This window comes from Camarhynchus parvulus, chromosome 5 (assembly GCF_901933205.1).
Source record: "Camarhynchus parvulus chromosome 5, STF_HiC, whole genome shotgun sequence".
NCBI classification, from domain to species: domain Eukaryota; kingdom Metazoa; phylum Chordata; class Aves; order Passeriformes; family Thraupidae; genus Camarhynchus; species Camarhynchus parvulus.
Window position 1 is genome coordinate 7,871,641 of NC_044575.1, and position 21,044 is coordinate 7,892,684.

The 21,044-nt window shown below is 42.2% G+C and overlaps 1 protein-coding gene across 1 annotated transcript; it reads right to left on the reverse strand.

Moving 5' to 3' along the window:
- Window positions 1-1,646: 1,646 nt before the first annotated feature.
- On the reverse strand, window positions 1,647-13,590 carry FBXO3 (F-box protein 3). The gene is made up of 11 exons (XM_030950386.1): window positions 13,461-13,590; window positions 11,460-11,549; window positions 10,850-11,013; window positions 9,191-9,305; window positions 7,017-7,221; window positions 6,718-6,763; window positions 5,568-5,652; window positions 4,785-4,907; window positions 4,272-4,387; window positions 3,748-3,938; window positions 1,647-2,694 (listed from the first exon to the last, which is right to left on the reverse strand). Exons 1-10 carry the CDS (start codon window positions 13,568-13,570, stop codon window positions 3,751-3,753), a joined length of 1,242 nt encoding a protein of 413 aa, XP_030806246.1. The 5' UTR covers window positions 13,571-13,590; the 3' UTR covers window positions 1,647-2,694; window positions 3,748-3,750.
- Between the last annotated feature and the right edge of the window lie 7,454 nt (window positions 13,591-21,044).

Below are 21,044 nucleotides of genomic sequence, written 5' to 3' on the forward strand. Positions count from 1 at the left end.
AAAAATAACACCAGAACACTGGAATAACTTGCACAGCAACTTTCAGTTGTTTTTTTTTATTTCACTGGCTGGTGCACCACTTGTTTTTCTGTCTGTGATGCAGTGATGGCAAAGAAATCGTGGCCAAAGGTCCCCTCCATTAAACCATTCAGCCAGCAAAATCCCACAAAAATGTTGAAGGAATCCTAAAGAACAATTATAAGGAGACTGTCAGCACAGGGGCAGAAGAAGGAGCAGAGCAGGTACATGTTTGTGTTGGATGTAGCAGGGTTTCACCACAAGCTGAGTCACGGGTGTTCAACGAGGTTTTTTTAGCCGGCCAGGTGAAGCCCTAACCAAGCAACCAGATCTGAGCCAGGAGAAGGTGGCAGAGCTTCAGCTGAGCCTGCAGGAGGGTGGCTGAAGGGAAGAACATTGCTGTGATTCCAGGGACTACAGGAAGTGTTGGGCAGCTGGAGGCACTGCGGTGACCCTGCCCCACACCTGCGCTCACCCAGAGCAGTGAGGTGCTGTCTGCAGCAGTGGGACCTCGACTCAGCTCTCTCCTGCTGCTCAGTGAACATTCCCACAGTCCAGCAGTGCTGCCAATCACAAACTCCTTTGTTTTCCATTTCACATTGATTCCATGATTCACACTTCTTGGGAGGGGTGAGGAGAGCCACTGGCTTCTGCCCCACTTCAAATGCACATCATGAGGACCTGCAGCACTGCTGCCAGCTCCAGGCAACACACCCAGTGCTGAAATAGCTGCCTGAAGCAAAGCAACACCCTCTGGCCTGCCACAAACACACTGGTGCTTAGGGCAGGAGCAGCAATCCCTCCATTCCCTGCCTGGCTGCCTCCTTACTCCAGACCCCTCTGCCACCGGCTGTGGCCAGAGCTCAGGCCTCAAACTCAGCATGGCAGTGCTCAGGGGCTGAAAGCACAGCACTGTCCTGGGTCTTGACTTCTCCCACAGACAGCAAGAATTCCAGCTCAGAACCACTCCCCAAAAATGAGAGAAATTGCCAAGAGTTGGCAGTGTTTGTTGTGTAGAGTCCCACGCCCTTGAGTTGATTCCACTGCACTAGAACATAGAGATCCTGGGAGGAAACTTCCCAAGAACAGCCTCCAACCATGAGGGTCTATCTGTCCCTGGAAACACACAGTGCACTGACAGCCCTGCACCAAGTTCTAGTTCCACTAAAACCTTCTTGTACTGATCCTTGACCAAACTTCTGTGGAAATTTCTTACCCCTCACAGGTAATAGTGTGGTAATCCTCAAAAATCCTCGTGTTTTGGAAGCATTCCAGCAACTCAAGTGTTGTGAGGGACGACACAAGCTGGTTTTGTTTTTGGAGACGTTTCACCTAATGACTGTTGTAGGGATCAGACTCAATATTTGTTTTTCCACCTTGTGCTTCTGTGGAAAATGCACCAGGAAAAGGTGTGAGCACATGAAGAATCCAATACCTGGACTTGCAAAAAAAAAAAGAGAAATCTGGAAATAAGTCAATAATGGAAAATTTGAGTTGGAAACACAATATACCAGTCTACCTCATAAACCTACAATATCTGGCTGTCAAAAGAAAGAACTGACTACAACAGTGCTGATCACAAAATTATTGCTCAAGTCTTAGCAAAAACAGTCCCGCGTAGCACTTGAGAACAAAAGAGGCAGTTGTTTATTAATGACAACAGAAACAAAAAAAAAGATAAAGCAAACAGATACTTCTTTAAATATAAATCTTCTAGCCATCTGCTGTTCTGCCAGCCTCCTATTTATTTTTTTTCTTTTTTATTCAGTTACAAAAATTCATCCAGGGCTCAGGAAAACATGATACATAACATAAATTTGTCACCTATGACAACAGCAAACATCATGTAACAGAAAAAAAACCTCAAAACATATTTACAAATCCATACTCTGTAGTCATTGAGAAATTCCTTACTTAACGAGTGGCAGATTATGCATGGACACTACATTCCCAGAGGCATTCTCCAGTCAGAGTCACTTAGCATAAAATCCAACTGACAAACAGATTGTCTATAAATAAGGCCAGTTTCACTCCTAATTTATACATTTTGATGACCAGAATTTTTTGCTATTACTATGTTAATCAAAAAAAAAAATACCATAACAGCACCTAATCTCACCCAAATGGGATATTCAGACCAAACTGCAGGTTTCATTCTTAGCAGCAGTTATCCAGAGCAGAAACTCACGAGAAAGGACAACAGGATACACCCTTCTAATGCTTTGTATAAAACCAAATCCCTACACCATATTTGCAGTATGATCATAAGTAGGCAATACTTTAAAAATGTGAGATATGAGTACCTTGGACTATCAAGCTGTTTCACACTTCCAAAAAAAGTAAACAAAGCCCAAACACCTTCCTCTTCCTCCCCCAGTTTTCCTCCCTCTTCCCCCACTTCCAAACCAAGGAAATAGAAGTTATACTCTTAATGAATATGAGAACTGGCACCAACATTCATGCTAGTTGCCCTGATGTGCAACAGAGTTCATTTACAACAGTCAGAAATATTCCTATGCACTAGCCCTGAAGAGTTCAGCTTATGCTTGGGCAAAAATCCCAACGGCAGCATCCAGAGGGTGCAGGAATGTCCAACACTGTGCGTGGATCTCTGGAGTCATCAATGCCTGTGGAATCTTCATCTTCATCCACTGCAGATTCACTGGGATTTGCTGCCTGATACAAAACACACCCAGGTTTAAATAAAATCTTCCCTTTAGGTTAATTTTAAGAAAGCACTAACAATTGCCTGGAAAAATGTGGGCTGCATTATCACACCCATTAGCTGAAGCAGACATGATCTATCTCCTAAAACCAAGGATAATTTGCAACAGAGGTCATTTTGCCAAACTACTTGACCTTTCACTCCCTAAGAATCCACTGGGTTTCAACATTCCATACCTAAATTATGTAAAGCCACAGTCCAGTAGCTCAGCTGTACCCATTTTCTTGGTGGTTTAGGCTGTCTTTTACTAAAGTATCTTAAAAAGAAAAGGGTCATTACTACTTTTAAAATAGGAGTGGAGCAACAGAGAAAAGCAAATTACTTTTCCAATCAACTGGAGGGAAGGAAGTTAGGAAGGCAGTTACAATTCGTAAAAACATGAGCAAGAGTTAAGAGATGTCATTTTCTGTTAGAAGCACAACATTTCCTGGCACCTACTCTTAGAGCCACTGAGAATGAGTGTCTGAAATCCTGGGATAAATCTGTCACAGTGTGCAAGCAGCTGCCTGCTGCTGAGGAAAGCTCACAGCTCCTCAGTGCTTGCACTAATACTGGGGATAAAATAAATCAAGAGCTCTTCTCTAAATACGGCAAAGACAAGGGGAAAATTATATAATTAACCCACAATCTCCAAACTAAAACTACATTATAATTAACAGCAAGTGAAGTATCTTGGTGATTTGCAAAGTCATTAAGTGACTTCATGAAATGCACTTTTAGCAAGAACTAATTCACATCACAGGCTCTACAGTTTTAAACTGTCATTAAGTAGAGCATGTCTGAATAGAGAGATATATTATTATGGCTATAATTAATGAGTGTTCTGCCACCAAGGAGAGAGCTCTGAAACCCAAGCAGTTCATGCAATGCCATGCCTGCAGGCACCAGTGAGGAGCTCTGAATTGTGGGGAATGTTTTGTAGGGAATCAGCAATACAAACAGTATTCAGCACTGTAATTTTTATAATTTTGGGGTTTGTTTTAGCCAACTGCACCTCTGCTTACCATTCATGCTGTGGACACCTTGAATGCTGGACACACCATATGAAACCTAGGGATTGTGACATTAAAGAATCTGTCCTTGTTGTAGAGGCAGTGGAAGGTGTAGTAGCCCTCCATGTATCCAGAGGTTGTGGTAAACGTGGTACAGCTGGTGTACTCGTAGACTTTCCCTGGGCTGATAACTGGGAACTCTCCTGTGGGCAAAATATCACATCACAATAGTAAGGACCGATGGAGAACCACCATTTAGCAGTTGCTAAAGACTTGCACTCCACAGCAGACTCAGGCAGATCACTTTGTATTCTAGTGGATGCATGAATTGATGCACAGCAATTACTGATATAAAAAACTGGAGAGGGTTAAGCAAAAGGATGTTCAGATACCCCTTACAAACTTGAAAGCCAAAACAGAGGGACACATCTCTTTTTCTCTGATTTTGATACAAAGCCCACAATCCAACAAACAGGCAATAACAGAATTTTAATAACAAGAACATTAAATACTCTCTCCAGTAATTTTTCACTTACCAACTACTCCAGGACCTTGAACTTCTTCCACATCACCTTTGGCATTTGTTATTCTCCAGTATCGACTCTCCAGCTGACAGGCATTCTCAGGAAGGGCATCTTTGGACATTTCAATTCTAGAAGCCAAAGAACATACTTAATACATTCCTTTCAAGAAATGTTTTAGTGCCCTTGGGATCACCAAGCAGACTGGGAAAAGAAAACACCCACTAAAGTAGCCCAAATCAGTTGGCAGGATCCATCTCCATGCTTCACTGTCTTTTACCCTTTTCTAAATCACAAAAACTGCTTGTAACTGCCTTCCCCTACCCATCACTGTATTTTAGCAATTACCAATTTGACTGGTACTTTGTGTACCTGACCAAGTAATGATCAGGATTATTTTATTAGAAAGTACAGCATGTTGTGCACCTCCTGTTCATTTCAGAACATTTCTGGATGCTGTGCATAAATTTGTTTTGAACATCCCACAGGTCTATCCTGCATTGGAAGAATTAAGTCAGTTATTTTTACCTGATTCTGTAAGTGAAGAAATAATGTGGTGGATGTACAGAGCTGAGTTCAGGTAGAAAAGAGGTGGACACAGACACAGTGATATCTTCTGTGGTAGCAACACAATCTTTATCATGCACATACCTGCAGAGAGGAGAGCATTAACTCTGCAAACAGCTCTGCACATTCAATACAGAAAACTAAACACAAAAAGTGGTTAATTATTAATAATAATTAATATTAATAAAAACACTTGTTTAAATAGGGATGTGTCATTATAAAAAGAAAACCTAGAAACTCTAGCAGCAAATTTATTTACAGATCCTAGGACTTGGTTCTACAGCATCCCAGTTTGACAGAATTAAGGTTCTTTATTGTATTTACAAGAAATTGCAAGTGCATGAAGATTCAAACACCAGAACAAGTCCTGCTTATTTACATATTCAAGAGACCAATTAGCTGAAACATTTGGTTTTTTATTAACTCAGAACAGTCCTGCAGCAAAACCACACTCATGGCACACAGAATAAATATCATGTTGTTTGCTAAACTTCAGATAACTTATAATGGAAAATTCTGGTCCGATTAATGCAAAGTTACAAGCTCTGAAGATTCTGGTTAAAAAAATAAAGTTGCTTTAAGCATTCTGATTTACTGGGTTTTTTTTCAATAGTTTCATGAGCTTTCTCCTCTCCCCATCACCAGCTTTTGTATCAGATACTCGAAACTACTTGGGGAGAGGTAAGCGTGCAGAGAAGCAGCACCAAAACCTGGCACTGAGGTTACAAATCCCAGTCACAATACCTGAAAATCTGGTCTCTGATGATAGGATAACCTCCAGTGACAACTTTGTTTACATAAGATGTAAACCATTCCAAGTAAGATGTACCTAGATGGCAAGGAAGGAAAACATTCCTAAGGATGGGCAAATTTACCACTAAGCACATTACAGTGAATACTTCAAGGAAAAAGTTTAAAGCTTTGATTGTTTTTATTAAAAACTCTCAGGCTTATTGAGTCAGTCAATATTCCAGATCATTCTACCAACAAGGATCATTTGGAGAAACCAATTAAAAACTAAAGAGTTCAGGAATGACACAGCCAAAAAAGAACCTCTTAGCTAAGTATTTAACATTATCATCAGGGTCTCATCACTTGGATCCATATGGAAATCTTCTAAGGAATACTGCATCATTTCCTCTCATTTAAAAGAGGGATAAATCAGAGACACACTCTGCACTCCTCTACAACCTCAGAAGACTAAGGCTGTATGTCATTCTGGGATTTTGTACACTTGCAGCCATTGTCTGAGAGCAGCTTTTCAAACACCCACAGCCATTATTATGGAACAGCTTGATTGCTAAGCACACTCTCAAGCTGTCACATTTAATTCTCAAAGAAGAGAGTTTTACAGGCCAGCTCTCTGCACAGGAATTTCTCAGCCATAAATCTTCCAAGCATTGCAATATAGAGTTCAATAGAAAAGTAGAGAGTTCAACTGTTTGTCAATATTAGTGATTCAAAACTGGATTGAAGCTGAGCTACCAAGAAATTATTATCCTTGCCTTCCCTGATGTGTTATCAAGTACTCCCACTCCTGTTAGATTAAGCGTACTTACCCCTTCTTCCTCAGAGCATGAGCTGTGTGCGCTGTCCTTTGATCTTTTGGAATGCTAAGGGGCTCCAGGTTTATTATCCTCCTTTCTATCACTAATCCACAAAATGCAAACCTTGTATAAAGTATACTGTGTATAAAGTAAACCTTGTATAAAGCTCTGAATGGAGGAAGTGGATCTATTTACCTGCCACCTTTAAAATGCTAAGAGAAATGCTGCGCATGGAATTTCCCCTCCACCCCATGGTAAGCCAAGATTATGCAAGTAGAATATTTCTAAATATGTTGGATGATCCCACACTGACTATTTTATTTTGAATGTTTAATCTGAAGTGTTACCTGTAATGAACATTACAATCGTAGATGGATTACGAGCCATTTGCTCCTGAAAGGGAAAGAAGTTTAAGGATATATTAGAGAGCATTGGACTTTCAAGGGTACAATTTAAATAACACTTTCCCTATATTCACTAAACCTGAAGTCTTGACATACCACTGTAGTCCCAGTCAGATCTTCAGACACGTAAAACTCACAGTGCTCCCATGACCACTGAATTTACAGCTTCAACTTCCCACCAAGGCACCTGCACTACCAAGCAGCACAGAAGCACTGTGGGAACACAAACACATCTTCCTTACTGGGCACTGGTAGAAGATCTCGTATTTATTGCGTCCCTCCACGCTCTCCAGGGCCATGTACTGACTGAGGCCAGTGTGGATGCAGAAGGTCAGGGGCAGGCACTGCTTGAGCCCCAGCCTCTGCTGGAAGCCCCCGGCCGCCGTGTCGATGTCCAGCAGGTCCTCGGAGCGGTAGTGGTTGGACAGGGCCATGCTGCCCATCAGCCTGGAACAACAAAAACAGGAAACACCAAGGAGACATCACTCACAAGGCAAAGCTGGCTGGTCATCTTTTGGAAACTGCTTCTTTCAAGGCTCTAGATGTGTATGAGACTGAGCTGAAATCTGTAGCCATGATATTTTCCAAAAAATCCTTTCCTTAGGATTTTTTCTCCCAAGAAGCTGAGAGGCCTCAGGAACAAAATGTAAACAATGATTATCTGCTGCTGTGGAATGCAACAGGTGGATTTGTGATTGGTCTCATGTGGTTGTTTCTAATTAATGGCCAATCACAGCCCAGCTGTCCAGACTGTCTCGGTCAGTCTCAAGCCTTTATCATTCCTTTTCTGTTCTTAGCTAGCCTTCTGATGAAATCCTTTCTTCTATTCTTTTAGTATAGTTTTAGTATAATATATATCATAAAATACTAAATCAAGCCTTCTGAAACATGGAGTCAACATTCTCATCTCTTCCCTCATCCTGGGACCCCTGCGAACACCATCACAGAAATCCAAGTTGAACATCCACATGCTGCACCAGGTTATTAGTTCACATCACCCTGGCTTTGTGGAAGCATCACCCAAACCTGACTGTACACTCCACACCCATACTCCCAGCTGGGAACACCTGGGAAAGGCAAATGAGATGCAAATTCCTGCAGATGCTGAGCAGATGCTGTTATGAAAGCAGTGACTCAGGTGCAAGCTGCCACATGTCAGCATGCTAAAAGCTCATCCCATCCTGGGCAACAGGTTCCATTCCTCTTTCTCCTTAGGAAGTCTGGCCTGGAATTAGCACATTCTACAGAAGCTCTGCCAACATGCCAACACAGAAACCTGAAGCACCCAACAAGGACAAGTCCTACATAGTTTCTGTTTCTGCTGCAGAAACTTCCACTGCCTACCTCTGATCTTCCCAGTATTCATCACCCATGGGACCACACCTTGGAGGCCCATGGAAGTCTTTCTCTGAGCTGGAAGACTTCCCCAGAGCTTTGTGTCTGCTCCTGCAGCTCCTCCATAGCCACATCATTACAGTAGAGGCTTTTTGGGAGTGAAATAGTGGGAAGAGAGGATGCAAATGGCTGCAGAACACCATTTGAAATCTACAGAACTAGGGCACCTATCTCCTCTCAAAAAATTTTTTAAGTCTCTCCTAGAAAACAGAACTAGAAATCATCCTTATGGTTTCATAAAACAGTTTCCTGAATCCCTTCTGCACATAAAACACTCCAATTGGAGAAAGTTGCACCTCCTTTATGAGTGAAGGTTTCGGCAGAGCAATATGAGTGCACTCCTCCCTACAGACATTGCAAAGATTTGCTGTAGTTTTCCATCTTTTTCTTCTGTTTTCAGCACTTCATCAGGTGCTTCAAGCACCTAATTTTTCTACAGTGGAAATACCAGAAACTTTGGTCATCAGCCTTCTAACCATAATGTAAAAGAAAGTTTTGCTCTGCAGAAACTGCATAAAATAGTAAAATATTCTACGGAGGAAATTTAATTTGCAAAACTGAAAATTTGATTCTACCTTAATATGACTAACTGGTTTTAAGTCATTCCCTAACCATTTTAAAGAATAAAAGAATTACTAAAGAATGAAGCTTAAAGAGTGCAAGGGGCTAATTTATTTCTGTAATACAAAGCCAAACTTCAGGGGAGCAACTTGCAGTGCTATGATTCAAAGTCTAACAGCTGGAAGTTTAGAGCTGTTGCAAAAAAACTGACAAGGGTTCTCATTAAGAAAAGGGGAAGTGTAAAAATAATTTGAGCAATTAGAAAACCACGCTGGGCTTCCAATTACTTCCAAGATTAGAAGACAGCCAATTCTGAAAGTGTCACTTAAGCGGTGACTCAGTCACAATACATTTAAATGCTTCATTTATCCTGTTCTGGGGACATTTCATCTTTTAGTAAGTGAAGTGTCTAAGAAATACAAAAGGAATTAATACTTGGTAAGTAGCTTTCAGTCCTTACCCTGGAACAACCAACTTCTGCCCATTATGGATACGGAATGAACACCGATAGTCATCAGGGAGTTTGCAGCGGATTTGTGCTTCCACAGCATCCAGATCTTCCTCCCTCACACTCTCTGGAAAAGAAAGGATGGTGCAGGTATTTCAAAAACAAAGCATGGAATCTGTAAATGCCCTCATCCAACCAGTGTGGGCTCAAGTCAGTATCTGGTGGCTTCACTGTGTGTTGGGTGGTACACAATGAGTACCACACAAAAGGAAAGGAAAATGATGACTCTAATTGATTGTTTAATACAGCACCAATCCCAGTCCAGTGCAACCTCCACAGGCCTGAAAGCAGCAAATGTTTATAAAGTGGAATGAACCTTTCCCCCACAACACTGCCACAACTGAGTCCCAGTTACAGCTCTCAATCTCTATTGATTTTACTCTTTCATCACCCTAAGGGCTGCTTCTTTCAGTTTCCAGTTCCATCAGTGACACAGAAATGCTGGCTGCAGCCCCCATTCACCTGGAATCTGAAGCAATAAATGGGTTGTAAAAGGGGGATTTTCAAGTCAATAACACAAACGGGTGGAGAAGAACTATTCTTACGTGCACTTCAGGGGCGCTCCAACACCCTCACTTCCAGCAAAAACTGGTCTGTTCCAATCCATTTTCTTAAAACCCTTTTCATACTCATTACCTGTTTCATTACCAGGACATAAATTAACAATTCATGGAAACAGCATCCCTTACAAATGGTATGAAAAAGGGCTAAATTTTATCCAAAACCTGACATCATTATGTAAGAGTGGAAATTGGTAATTCGAAACTCGTCTTTCTGTACATAAATAAAAGCTTCACATTCTGTCTTGAAAAATACTTAGCAAAATGTAAGAATCCAGCACTATCCAAGCAAACCAAGAAAATGCAAAATTTAAATGGGAAGGAGATAATCTGTCTCTTAATATTGTCTCTTAAGAGATCATTTGTCACTTAACTTTACAGAACAGGTTAAATTACACATCATGGTTTAAAAGTCAACTTTATACAGAAAACTGAAATGCAGTTGAAAATGTAAAAGCTTTTTTGTCCCCTATACCAGAAAAGCCAAAACTCACTGTAGCTGTGACTTACGACCTAGAACACTGGAAGTACTTCAAGGATTAAAATAGAAACTGAAACTGAAACCAGAATCTAGGAGGGGAGTAAAAACAAAAAGGAAAAAATAATGTTACACCACTGGGCCACTGTAAGACCTACAGAAAAAAATAAAACTCAACAACATTCTTTTTGTTTGGCTTCAGATCAGAATGTCTGCTTTCATGTGACAATGTTTTAATGAGGTCTTACAAAAATCTCACAAATAATATCTCACCAGCAGGTCCTCAAAGCAATGGAGTTACTACACTAAAAAAATAAACAATAGGTCATAGCAACCTAGAAGTGTGATAAAAGACAGAGCAGTCACTAGAAAAAAATCACCTTGATTTCAGAGAATCTTTGGATCAGCACGAACAAGGCAAGGACTCTGCCTGTGTTTGCAAGGAAGGGAAAGCACATCTACCTGACTTTCAAGACTCTGCTAATTAAAGCACACACCTTTCATGAAAGCAGCATGAGGCCTAATAACAGGCAGGGCTGGGTGTACCAAGCTACTCCCAGGTGTGCCAGGTACCTTTCAAAGAGCTGATCATGCGCGGACACCACTGCCCCAGGTACTGCTCCAGGTCATCCCAGGCCTTTTTCAGTGTGGCATAGTAGTGGATGTACCTTCCTAAATCAGAGTAGGTGCTGATGAAGATGGCTCTCCAGCTCTGATTCCGTCTGCTTTTTTCCTCCCTGAGGGCACATGGAGAACATGTGTTCAAATGGCAGCTTGAAGAGACTACTAAACCCAAGAAGTTGGAATTTGTTATTTGGCAGGCACAGGATGCATAACATTAACCCAGGAACACTCTGTGCCATGTGAAGCTACACAAACTCAATTAATTCCAGCATCTATTCAACAGCAAGTTGGAACAGAATTAGGAAACATTTGGGCTACTTAGGGGAAAATTTAGAAACAATACTCCCTCACACAGAGTGCCTTCTGAACAGAGCTCTGTCTGCTAGTGAACCTCAGAGCTGGTGAAAAGCTAATTCACATCCTTCATTACTCAGCTTTTCTCAGCTACGGAGAAGCTGAGAGTATGAGCTGGATGTAAGATGGACTGAAAATCGGCTGAACAATATATTTTAGAAATTCATTTTCATAGGAAAAAAAAGCTTAAAACAATCCCACTTACTCTGAAATGAGCCAGTATTTTTTGCAGTGTCTTTTCCACAGTGGGTCATGGCTTGACAGCTGATTTAATCTTCTATTCAAATAGCAGCAACTATAAATATAAAATCATTAAATGTGATTGCAGCAAAACAAACAGGCAGAAATGCTGTATCACACATCACATTCTCATGAAAAAAATGCAGAGCTTGAAAATGATTTGGCTGTCCTTTTAGAGCTGTACTTACAATGGTTAAAGCTCTTCATCACAGTTGTGTAAGTCATGAACTACTTTTCCACACACTTAAAGAACTGGCAGCAATTAAGTACTTTTGTAAAGCAGGTCACCCTGCAGACCTACACCAGAGTAAACAGTGCCTGAAAGATTCCAGCATGACTCCACTCCACCAGTGGAAAGCATTCCAGTAGCACAGGATGCTATGATTTAAATCCCTTTTTATCTGGATGGTCAAGCTCTGCCATATCTTTTCCGCAGTAAGCTACAGAAACCATACAGTTTGAGTATTACAAACTTACTTTCCTCTTTAAATTGTTTAAATAACAAACTTTGAAGAAAGTCTCCAAAAGACACCATCAGTTTAGATGTGGCAACATCACTTCCTCTGGTAGCTTGGTCTACAGTGCCACGTGTGCATTTCAAAGACTGTGATTAACCCCAAATGAGGGTATCAAATAAGGTTCCAGTTATTGCTTCTTGGGGTTTTATAAACAGTTTAAACTAGAATTGTATCAGTATCACAAAATCAACCACAACAAAGTGATTCTCCTGTATTCCCTGACATTACCCTTTCCATCCACATCCCCACAAACACATTCAATTCACACCTGGACATCTGGCTGTGCAAAAATTTTATGACACGGGGATTTTTTATATTTTTAGGGAGTAGTGAACTGAAATATCCCAATGGAAAAAAGCTCTTGCAGAAATCTATCGTACTGGTGTTTATCAACCAAGACAGTAATTTCTGTAAGGGAGTAAATCACCACAGCACCACAGGAACATGTGGCTTCAAACATGACAAAAATGAAATATCAGCCATTCTCCCTAATTACACAAACAATGGAGAAGTTGTACGTGATCAAATATCTAAGGGCCACCATAACAACTGTTATCATTTTTGCTTATGCTTAATGTCTTTTTTGCTGATATCCTAACAGAATTCTCCCTGATATCCTTATCATTCTTGACTAATATTTATTAGGGGTAATAAAAAACCAAAACCCCCAAATTCCTGGTAATACTCTGTTTTCTTCTTATGCTTATTCCTCCCTCTTTGATTAAACACTGTGGTTTCAATCACTGCCAAACCTTGCACTTGACTGCTGAGGTTTTACCCAAAACCACGCTCTCATCTTCTCTGTATGATTCATAACCCTTCAGCCCAAGAGGCACCTGCCACTTTCATCCAAGTTTTTTTCTTTCCCTTGAAAAGTCACCCTGTTTAATTTCGTCTGGGTTCCTCAAACGGTGGAATACATTTACTAGCAGCAAGACCACCCTTTGTTGGCCCGTTGAAACACAAGCTTCGGCGAAATAGAGATTTCATAAATTTACTTACTGCTTCCTTTAGGTACAAATACATAAAGGAGGAGAGAAAAACAGATTGATTGAATGGTTCGGGTTGGAAGGGACCTTAACGATCAATGAGTTCTCCTACCATAGGCAGCGACACCTTCCACTAGCCTGGGCTGCTCCAAACCCCGTCCAACCTGGCCTTGGACACTTCCAGGCACGGGGCAGCCACAGCTTCTCTGGGCAACCTGTGCCAGGGCCTCACCACCTTCTCAGTAAGAGGGAACATTTCATTTTGTTAGAAAGATGACGGTAAAAGTGGGGAAAGCCCGGTGCCGCTGGAAGGGAAAGGTGCTCAGACTGCGTCCTCCCCTCAGCGCCTCCTCCAGAGGCAGGCAAGCCCTTTCCCCGCACAGCCCGGGGAGCGCTCCGCCCGCCGCGCCCCTGCCATGCCCCCGGGCCGCCCGTGCCATCCCCCCGGGCTGCCCGTACCTCACCAGATCCCGGTAGTCGAGGAAGCTGAGGATGAGCAGCAGCGGGTCGGTGGGGAGCAGCTCCAGGCTCAGGCTCGGGGAGAGCTCCATGTCCAGGGGCGCCGCCATCTTGCGAGACGTCCCAGGGACGCGCCGCCCATCACGCCGCTCTCCGCGCCTCCCGAGCAGCGCCGCCCGGGGGCGGTGGCTCCGCGGCGTCCGCGGAGCGGGCAAGTCAGCCCTCGGAGCTCCGAAATGTGCCCTCCGAAGTGCCAAATCTGCCCTCGGAAGTGTCAAATGAGCCCTCGGAGCAGCCAGATCTGCCCTCAGAAGTGCCAGCTGAGCCCTTGGAGCTCCCAAATCTGCTCTCAGAACGCGGCGCTCAAAACTCTGAATTCAGCCTCAGAACTCCCAAATCTGCCCTCAAGAACTCAGCCCTCAAAACTCCCAAATCTACCCTCAAGAACTCAGCCCTCAAAACTCCCAAATCTGCCCTCAAGAACTCAGCCCTCAAAACTCCCAAATCTCAAATCTGCCCTCAAGAACTCAGCCCTCAAAACTCCCAAATCTGCCCTCAGAACTCCGAACCAGAGCTCAGCTGTCAGCCCTCAGAACTCAAAACTCGACTCTCGGAACTCAATCCTTAGAATTGAGAATTCGTCCCTCAGAACTGAGCCCTGGGTCTCCTGAAATTCAATTCATGTGCCAAGGGGTTTTGGTCAGGGAATGGCCTGCTTCTCACAAGATCAGCTTCCTAGAGATCTAAATGGACAATAATAAGTGGGCAAAACTGAGACTGGGAAAATAAACTTACTGAGTTGAATATCATCAAAACAAAACAAAACAAAGTGTTGCATGTTCAGGATCACATTTTATAGGAAAAGAACGCTCGATGTGCGACAGCTGCACAAGCAATAGATGCTACTCTTTTAATGCCCCTCACATTTAGTGAGTTAAATATCGTTATATGAAAGAAGGAGTTATTTCTTCTGCATGATTTTATGCTAGAAATTATTTTCTTTTCTCTCTTCTTTTTCAGGTATCAGTAGGATTTTAATGAAATAATTCATTGTCCTAGCAACAATGCTCAAATAAGAACTGGAAAGGAACAAGGGAGTGGTTTTATGACTGCACTGTTGCTAGCAGTTGGGGGGATTTTTGTCCTTTATAATTTCTATAATCGTACAGTTCCCTGTAGAGAAGAAAACACAATACCAGAAGTATATTTGAAATGCTAATAAAATGATATTACTTGTGTTTGTCCTTGAGTTTGTGGCCCATGAAAATCTAATAATGCAGAGCCAAGAGAAGGTCCATAATTCTTTGTGTCTTTCAGGTTTTGCCAAAAGCCTGGATAGTTTTGCTTCTAGCACTTGCATAGATCCAAGCTGTTGCTCAAGGGCTTAGGCAGTGGCGAAGATGGAGGTGGAGGATCTATAGGAATTAGTTATAAAAATTGATTATCACCCCTGGTCAGGCTGGAGGCTCTTCAATTGCAGAAATGGCTGGCATTTTACCTTCCTAATGGATGTCCTAACAATTATTTAAACAAAAACATAGGAAAACAAAGATCTGTTGCTGAGACTGGAGGAAAAAAAACTAAACAAAAAGCAAGCAACCAACACCCACAGAACTAAAAGCCAACATAAATCCATTTGAAATTGTAGTATTTCAATGTTTTACCCACAGCAGCCTTTGCATCCTCCATCAAATAACTGACAGCTGCAGAAACTGTGATGCCAGTAAGTGATCATGGAATTTTCCTAGCTCAGCCTAGACATAAAAGTTCTTTTCCACTTCAATAATGGAGCCTAATTTTTCTTCCATTATCACCGGCCATGGGGCCCAAATGGCCAAATAGATCAGAGGTACTCATCAGGCTGGAAACTGCTCAGATTGCTCTGCGTGTCCAGTGTTTAATCTCTGAGAGATGATGAGGCTTTTAGCATCCTTCATTTATTTTTACTTCTTGAAAATCTAATAAAATGACACACTGGGGATCTTCACCAGGTGCTGAGTGTCTCTGGAAATTCAGCTAATGTGCTAAGGTTTTGGGGAATGGGCTCCTCTTCACAAGATCAGCTTTTTAGTGCTCTAAGTGGACAATAATACGTGGGCAAAACTGAGACTTTGAGGGGAGGAGGCCGCTTGGGGAATTGGTAGCAAGAAAGAAGCTCAGGTCCAGAAAATTTGTGTTGTTATTATACTGTTCTTATTGGGTTTGTTCTTTGCTGTAGCAAAAATGCAATAAGGTCAGGGCTTCCCAGAAATAACCAGGCAGTGACCTTGGCTTGGAAATCTGATCATGTAAAATTAACCAGAACACAAGGAGTGACTGTAATAAAGAGCATAGAAGGAGCAGGGTAGGAGAATTCAGAACAGGAGCTGCAAGACCCTGCGGTGACGCCAACCACACAAACATAAAGACAGCTCAGCAGGCCTTCGAACAGTGGGGGATTTACATATGAACTGATAACAAATCGCATCTTCAGGCTTCACAAGAGTGAATCTCAGATGAGATGTGAGAGATGACAGGGTGGGAGCAGAGCCAGAACTTCAGGGAAATGTCTATGTGAATGAGCTAAGTATTGCATGGGAGCTTGTTGGACATTTTAGTAACAAATGGGATCTCTGATGAAGGCCAGCTTCAAGCTGCCTCCCGACACAATGAAACAACAGCTGAAAAAAACCCTGCCTTATTACAGCCAAATAGACCCAGGATAAACCAACAAAACCCCTCCCAAACCTCACACAGGGTAATTAGCCTTGGCAGCTCCACAGTCAAATGAAGTCGAGGGATGTTGTCATTATATTGCAAAGGTTCCATATTGCTAGAGTTTTGTACCTCCTGGATGCTTCCTGTAGGCAGCCCCTCCAAGCGCTGACTCTTCCTTCTTCTCGCAGTAGCCAACTGACTCCAGATCCCCTCAACCAACCGATCCACCCTTTTATAACACTCTTCTTATTATCAGCTACAGCTGTGGCCTGTTAAAATCAGGCCTGTTACTAATCTTTAATAATTAACCCAGCTGCACCTCTTTTAGGGGGTAAGATTATTTTCTATACTACCTTCATTTACTTATATTCTATCCCCCTACAGAAGGAAACTCCAAGAATCAACCAATGGACTTCATCTGGTGCTTACAAGGCAACTGGAGTCTACTCCCAGCTTTCATCCTTCTGCACCATCTGCCACATGGATGCTTTTGCCTGCATCAGTTGCCTGAGGTCTGCATCAAGGTGGCTTCAGGCTTGTCTTTGGTTATTAGCAAATCTTTTTGTCTCAGATTCTTAGCTCCAAAACGGGTTTGAAAGATTAATGTATGTTTGGAGAGCTTGGAATCCCACTTGGAGAGCAATGTTGATAGACTGCTCTTTTTTCCTCAGATCAAAGATTCCATGTTGACACAAACTGTAGCCAAGTTTTATTCTTTCACAGCCTAGCTTAGCTCCAAGTTGGTTTTCAATTCAGATAATCCTCTCACATAAATAAAAGATACTACTACAAGTGGAAACATTACCTGGGAAAGCATAAAAAGTAAAGTTTATTTACTTTAGAGAGCATGGATGGCATAGAAAGGCATGATTCTTGCCTCAGGAGTATTTCTAATTTCACACAATTCCAGTGGTTTCACTGCATGCCATTCCCAGTCCATGATGTGGTTCATGGCCTAAGGGATGTGTGAAAGACCCCACAGAAAGGGGCTGCAGGAATATTTCATGATCCCATGGAAAGTGCCAAGACCCTGCTTGCTTTGTGTGGGAGCTCAGGAGACCTTGCTTTATCTGAGGAACATAGAGAAGAATGAGACCTCCCTGCAGGAAACTGCTATTGAGCCTTTCCTGACCTGAAAAAACCCAACATATGTATGACCCAGATAGCAGCTCACTTTTCAGCTGCACACAGTGTTCTTAGGTCATTAGCTGAGATTGTTAATGAGGCAGGCAGTCGGTCACGGCTACAGTGTGGGGTTTTTTGGCTACTGACTCCTCGAGCCAGAGCACATTCATCAGAGCATGCAACAACAACTGACTGAAGTGCTGAGCTGCATTTGGAGAGGTTAACACACAGATAAAAGCCTCCAGAAGCCCTTTGCAATTCCCTTAGTCATCCATTCCCACTGAAAGCTTCTCTTTGGGAGTTTCCAGGAGGCCTGGTGCGACCTTTGGTCGTCCTTTTGGTCAGAGCTCTTATCTGTGCAGCGCAGACCCAGGCTCTTTCTGCTTGCACTCCTCCAGAGCGGTTTTTACGGGATAAACAAGCCGCATTTGCTGATGCACGCTCCCTTATCAGCTGGACAGCACGCTTCTCCTGCATGGTGGGTCACGCTTGCTGCTGGGCCAGCTCCAGGAATTCCAGGGTGGCTGCATCACCGCTCATCACAGCCATGGGCTGCAAAAAATCACAGCCACCACGTGGTGGGGCCTTATCTTAGAGCCCACCAGGAGTTTCCCGGTGTTGCAAAGCATCTTTAGGTTGATAATTGCAGGTCTTGGATCTTTTTAATGAGATAGCAACATGATAAGCACTGGTTTGGGGAGCTGTCACGATGCCAGACTGAAGACTATGTGCTTTATTGAAGGAGAAATTCACTTTCATTTTGTTTCTTTAAAATATAAGTAAATAAGTAAAGCATTTCTGTATCTCAAAACCAGATCAGAGCAGTTATGAAACTCATTGGTAAAGTTGTCTGAGACGAGATGCAAGACACACCTGGAGAGAGGAGAAAACCAAAACCCTATGAATTTTTACCAACCAACCCAACGAGTCACAGCTCTGAAGAGGAAACATCTCAGGAATCACATGAAACATAGCTGGCACAGAACTGGTGGACTACAGAAGGAGTTATTTCTCTTGGGTCACAGCTTTCAAAAGTTACTTCTCTCTCAACACTGCAAAGCAACATCTTTCCGTCACTCTGGTCACTTCCTGTTACAACATTCCTTGTTCCCTCTCTTCCAGGTCCAGCACCTCCACAGGAATCAACCTTCTTGCAGTCCATTCCCCCTTGGCTTACAGGCATTGCTGCCTTATGCCAAGCTGTACATGTAACCAGAATATGCCAGATACAGAGCAGAGGCAATCATGGAGCACTTAGCAAAAGGTGCACTCAATTTTTCATTTAAAAAAGAAACATCTCTTCACTGAGACATCTTTAAAAAATCAAAAATTGTCATGCACAGCCTGCTATGGGGCAGAGCTTGTGGCTTAAAACAGGAGCCAGACATACAATAATGCATTAATTAATGCTCGTGAGGCACTTGAAAATGGCACATGGTGTATGCTCCTGCAAACCACGTTGATTAATTACCGTCAGTGATCTGCTGCTTTGTTAGAACCTTTCTGAGATGTACCTTCTCATTAGCCTGGTACAAAGCAACCCTCAGCAGGAGGGAACAAGTTGCTTCAAACACGGTTCAACTTTCTGCCAGTTTAATCTTCATCTCACTGACAGACTTCTGAGTCTTAATTTAATTATAGTGCCTTAAATGTTTCGTGATAGCGTATCTCAATCTCTCAGTTCTGTCTTTTTATGCTTTTTTAAGTTGTTGTGGGACAGAGGAATAGATAATTTTTTCCAGTGTCCATTAAATTTTTCTGTGCCTCCAGTGCAGTATGTGCTCCATAAAAGAGATGAACCTGCTGCAAGTGAAATAAGCTGATGCTGCACTGTCTTTTTAGGGCAACAAAAATCTTTATAGATTATTTTCCCGAGTGCCATGAATCTCCTTCAAAGCCTTAAGTCACTGATACCAATTAATAAGCTTAATAGTCTCATTTTCAATTCACATTCAGGTTGTACAGAGCGTGTGCTCTGGCAGATGCTTAAAAGCTTTGCCTTTCAGAGATAAAATGTTACCTTGTGTGTGAGGTGGGGGTGATTCAGGAGCAGAAAGACCTGTTAAAGTGCAGCACCTGAGGCCTCCTTGTTTTCTGAATTTACAGTCTCAGGCTGGCAGTCGTATAAATGAGTGATGCTCTCTGATGTTCTCTTCCAAGCAGGCAACAAAATTGGCAGGGATTCTTGGGGTTTGTGCTGATGTGTCCAGAATTCAAATAATTTCATTCTCGGCTATAATGACAATTGGAGGCAGAGTATTACCTTGAGAAAAGAGAAGGGAGAGATGGCTTCTGGATCCTGGATTGAATTAACAAGAGATTCCCATTTACTCTCTCCACTGAAAACTCTATTATGCAGGGCTCTTATTGCCCTTATTCAAGGGCAGGGAATTAAAAAAGTGATATCGATGGTAATGCTCTCATCTTCCTGCCATGACACTGAATAATGGGGACAAAGAAGGGGAATCTTGACGGATGATACGCCTTTTAAAATACTGCTGATAGCGGAAACACAGAAAGGACGACGCCTTTGAGAATCAGTGATGAAGTCATATTCAGATTTTTGAGCTTTTTGCTTAGGACTTTAAATCAGCTCTGCTTTCTTTTTTGCTGTTGTTTTTGGAACATTTTATTTTCTTGTTTTTGCAGTAGAGAGTCCTTAGTGTAAGGAACATAATTGAGATGAGGTAAAGTGTTGCTTATACTAATTCCAAGAGAAATCTGCTCTCTTCTCCTGGACTTAGAGAGCAAGCATTGGGAATTTGTCATGGAAAAGTCCAGCAACAGATTGGGATCATTATTTGGGGAGAGCAATACTGCAGCTCAAGTGGAGGCTCTTCTGGCACTTTCTAGTTCAGCTTAAGCTCTTTCTGAAGTTGCATGGACTAAATAAACCTGGTGGTCTTACAAAAAATGATACCCGATGCTGGTGGTCTTATAAAAAATGATGTAAAGGATCCTTCCTTTACAAATACATACATTTAGGTCTAAAAATATATATATTTCCCTGTGTAAACTAGACCTTACACAAAATAATGAGTGTGTTTGTATAGCAACTTTTATGGAATAAATGATAACATCTCCATTCTATGAGTAGGTAAATGAGAAGCAAAATATTGAACTACTTTGCCAAAAGTCACTTTCTGAGGTGAGAACAAAACACAAGTCTTGGTATACTTAGTGCAAACCTACAAAGTCTCCCTGAGCTATTAACACTCTTCCCTGATCTCAGCACAGATGTAAATGAGGCCCCGTGCCCTAAATTTTCAGTCAAAGGTTCTGTGAGGTGAAATCATGAAAATCAGCCCTGTTATGGCTCACACTCTGTGTATGTGTAACACGACCTGGAGAACCATTGTGCACCTCCACCCTACCTCAGCATCCTGGCTACACCCACCAAGCTTTGTAAATGAACTCATTAATGACTTTAGGCTTTGTTTCTTGCTGGACAGAATATTTGGAAGGAGCCACTGTCAATGGAGAGAGCTGACAGCTGTATTTTCCTTGTCTTTCCTTGCCTCTGCTGGCAGGAATTGAGGCTAATAATTATAATTATAATCTGCCTGTGGCCTCCAGAGGTCAGCATATCACTGGAAAGTAGCTAAATATCAGCGTCCTCAAACTATACTTTCCAAGTTCTTCTCATTAGGTGCAGTTTCCAATTCCACTGATAACAAGATTTAAAGGGTTTGCTCCCAACTCTCCTTGTGACAGCAAAAGCCAGAAAAGATGTGTCAGAGTATGCATTGTAAAATGCAGAAC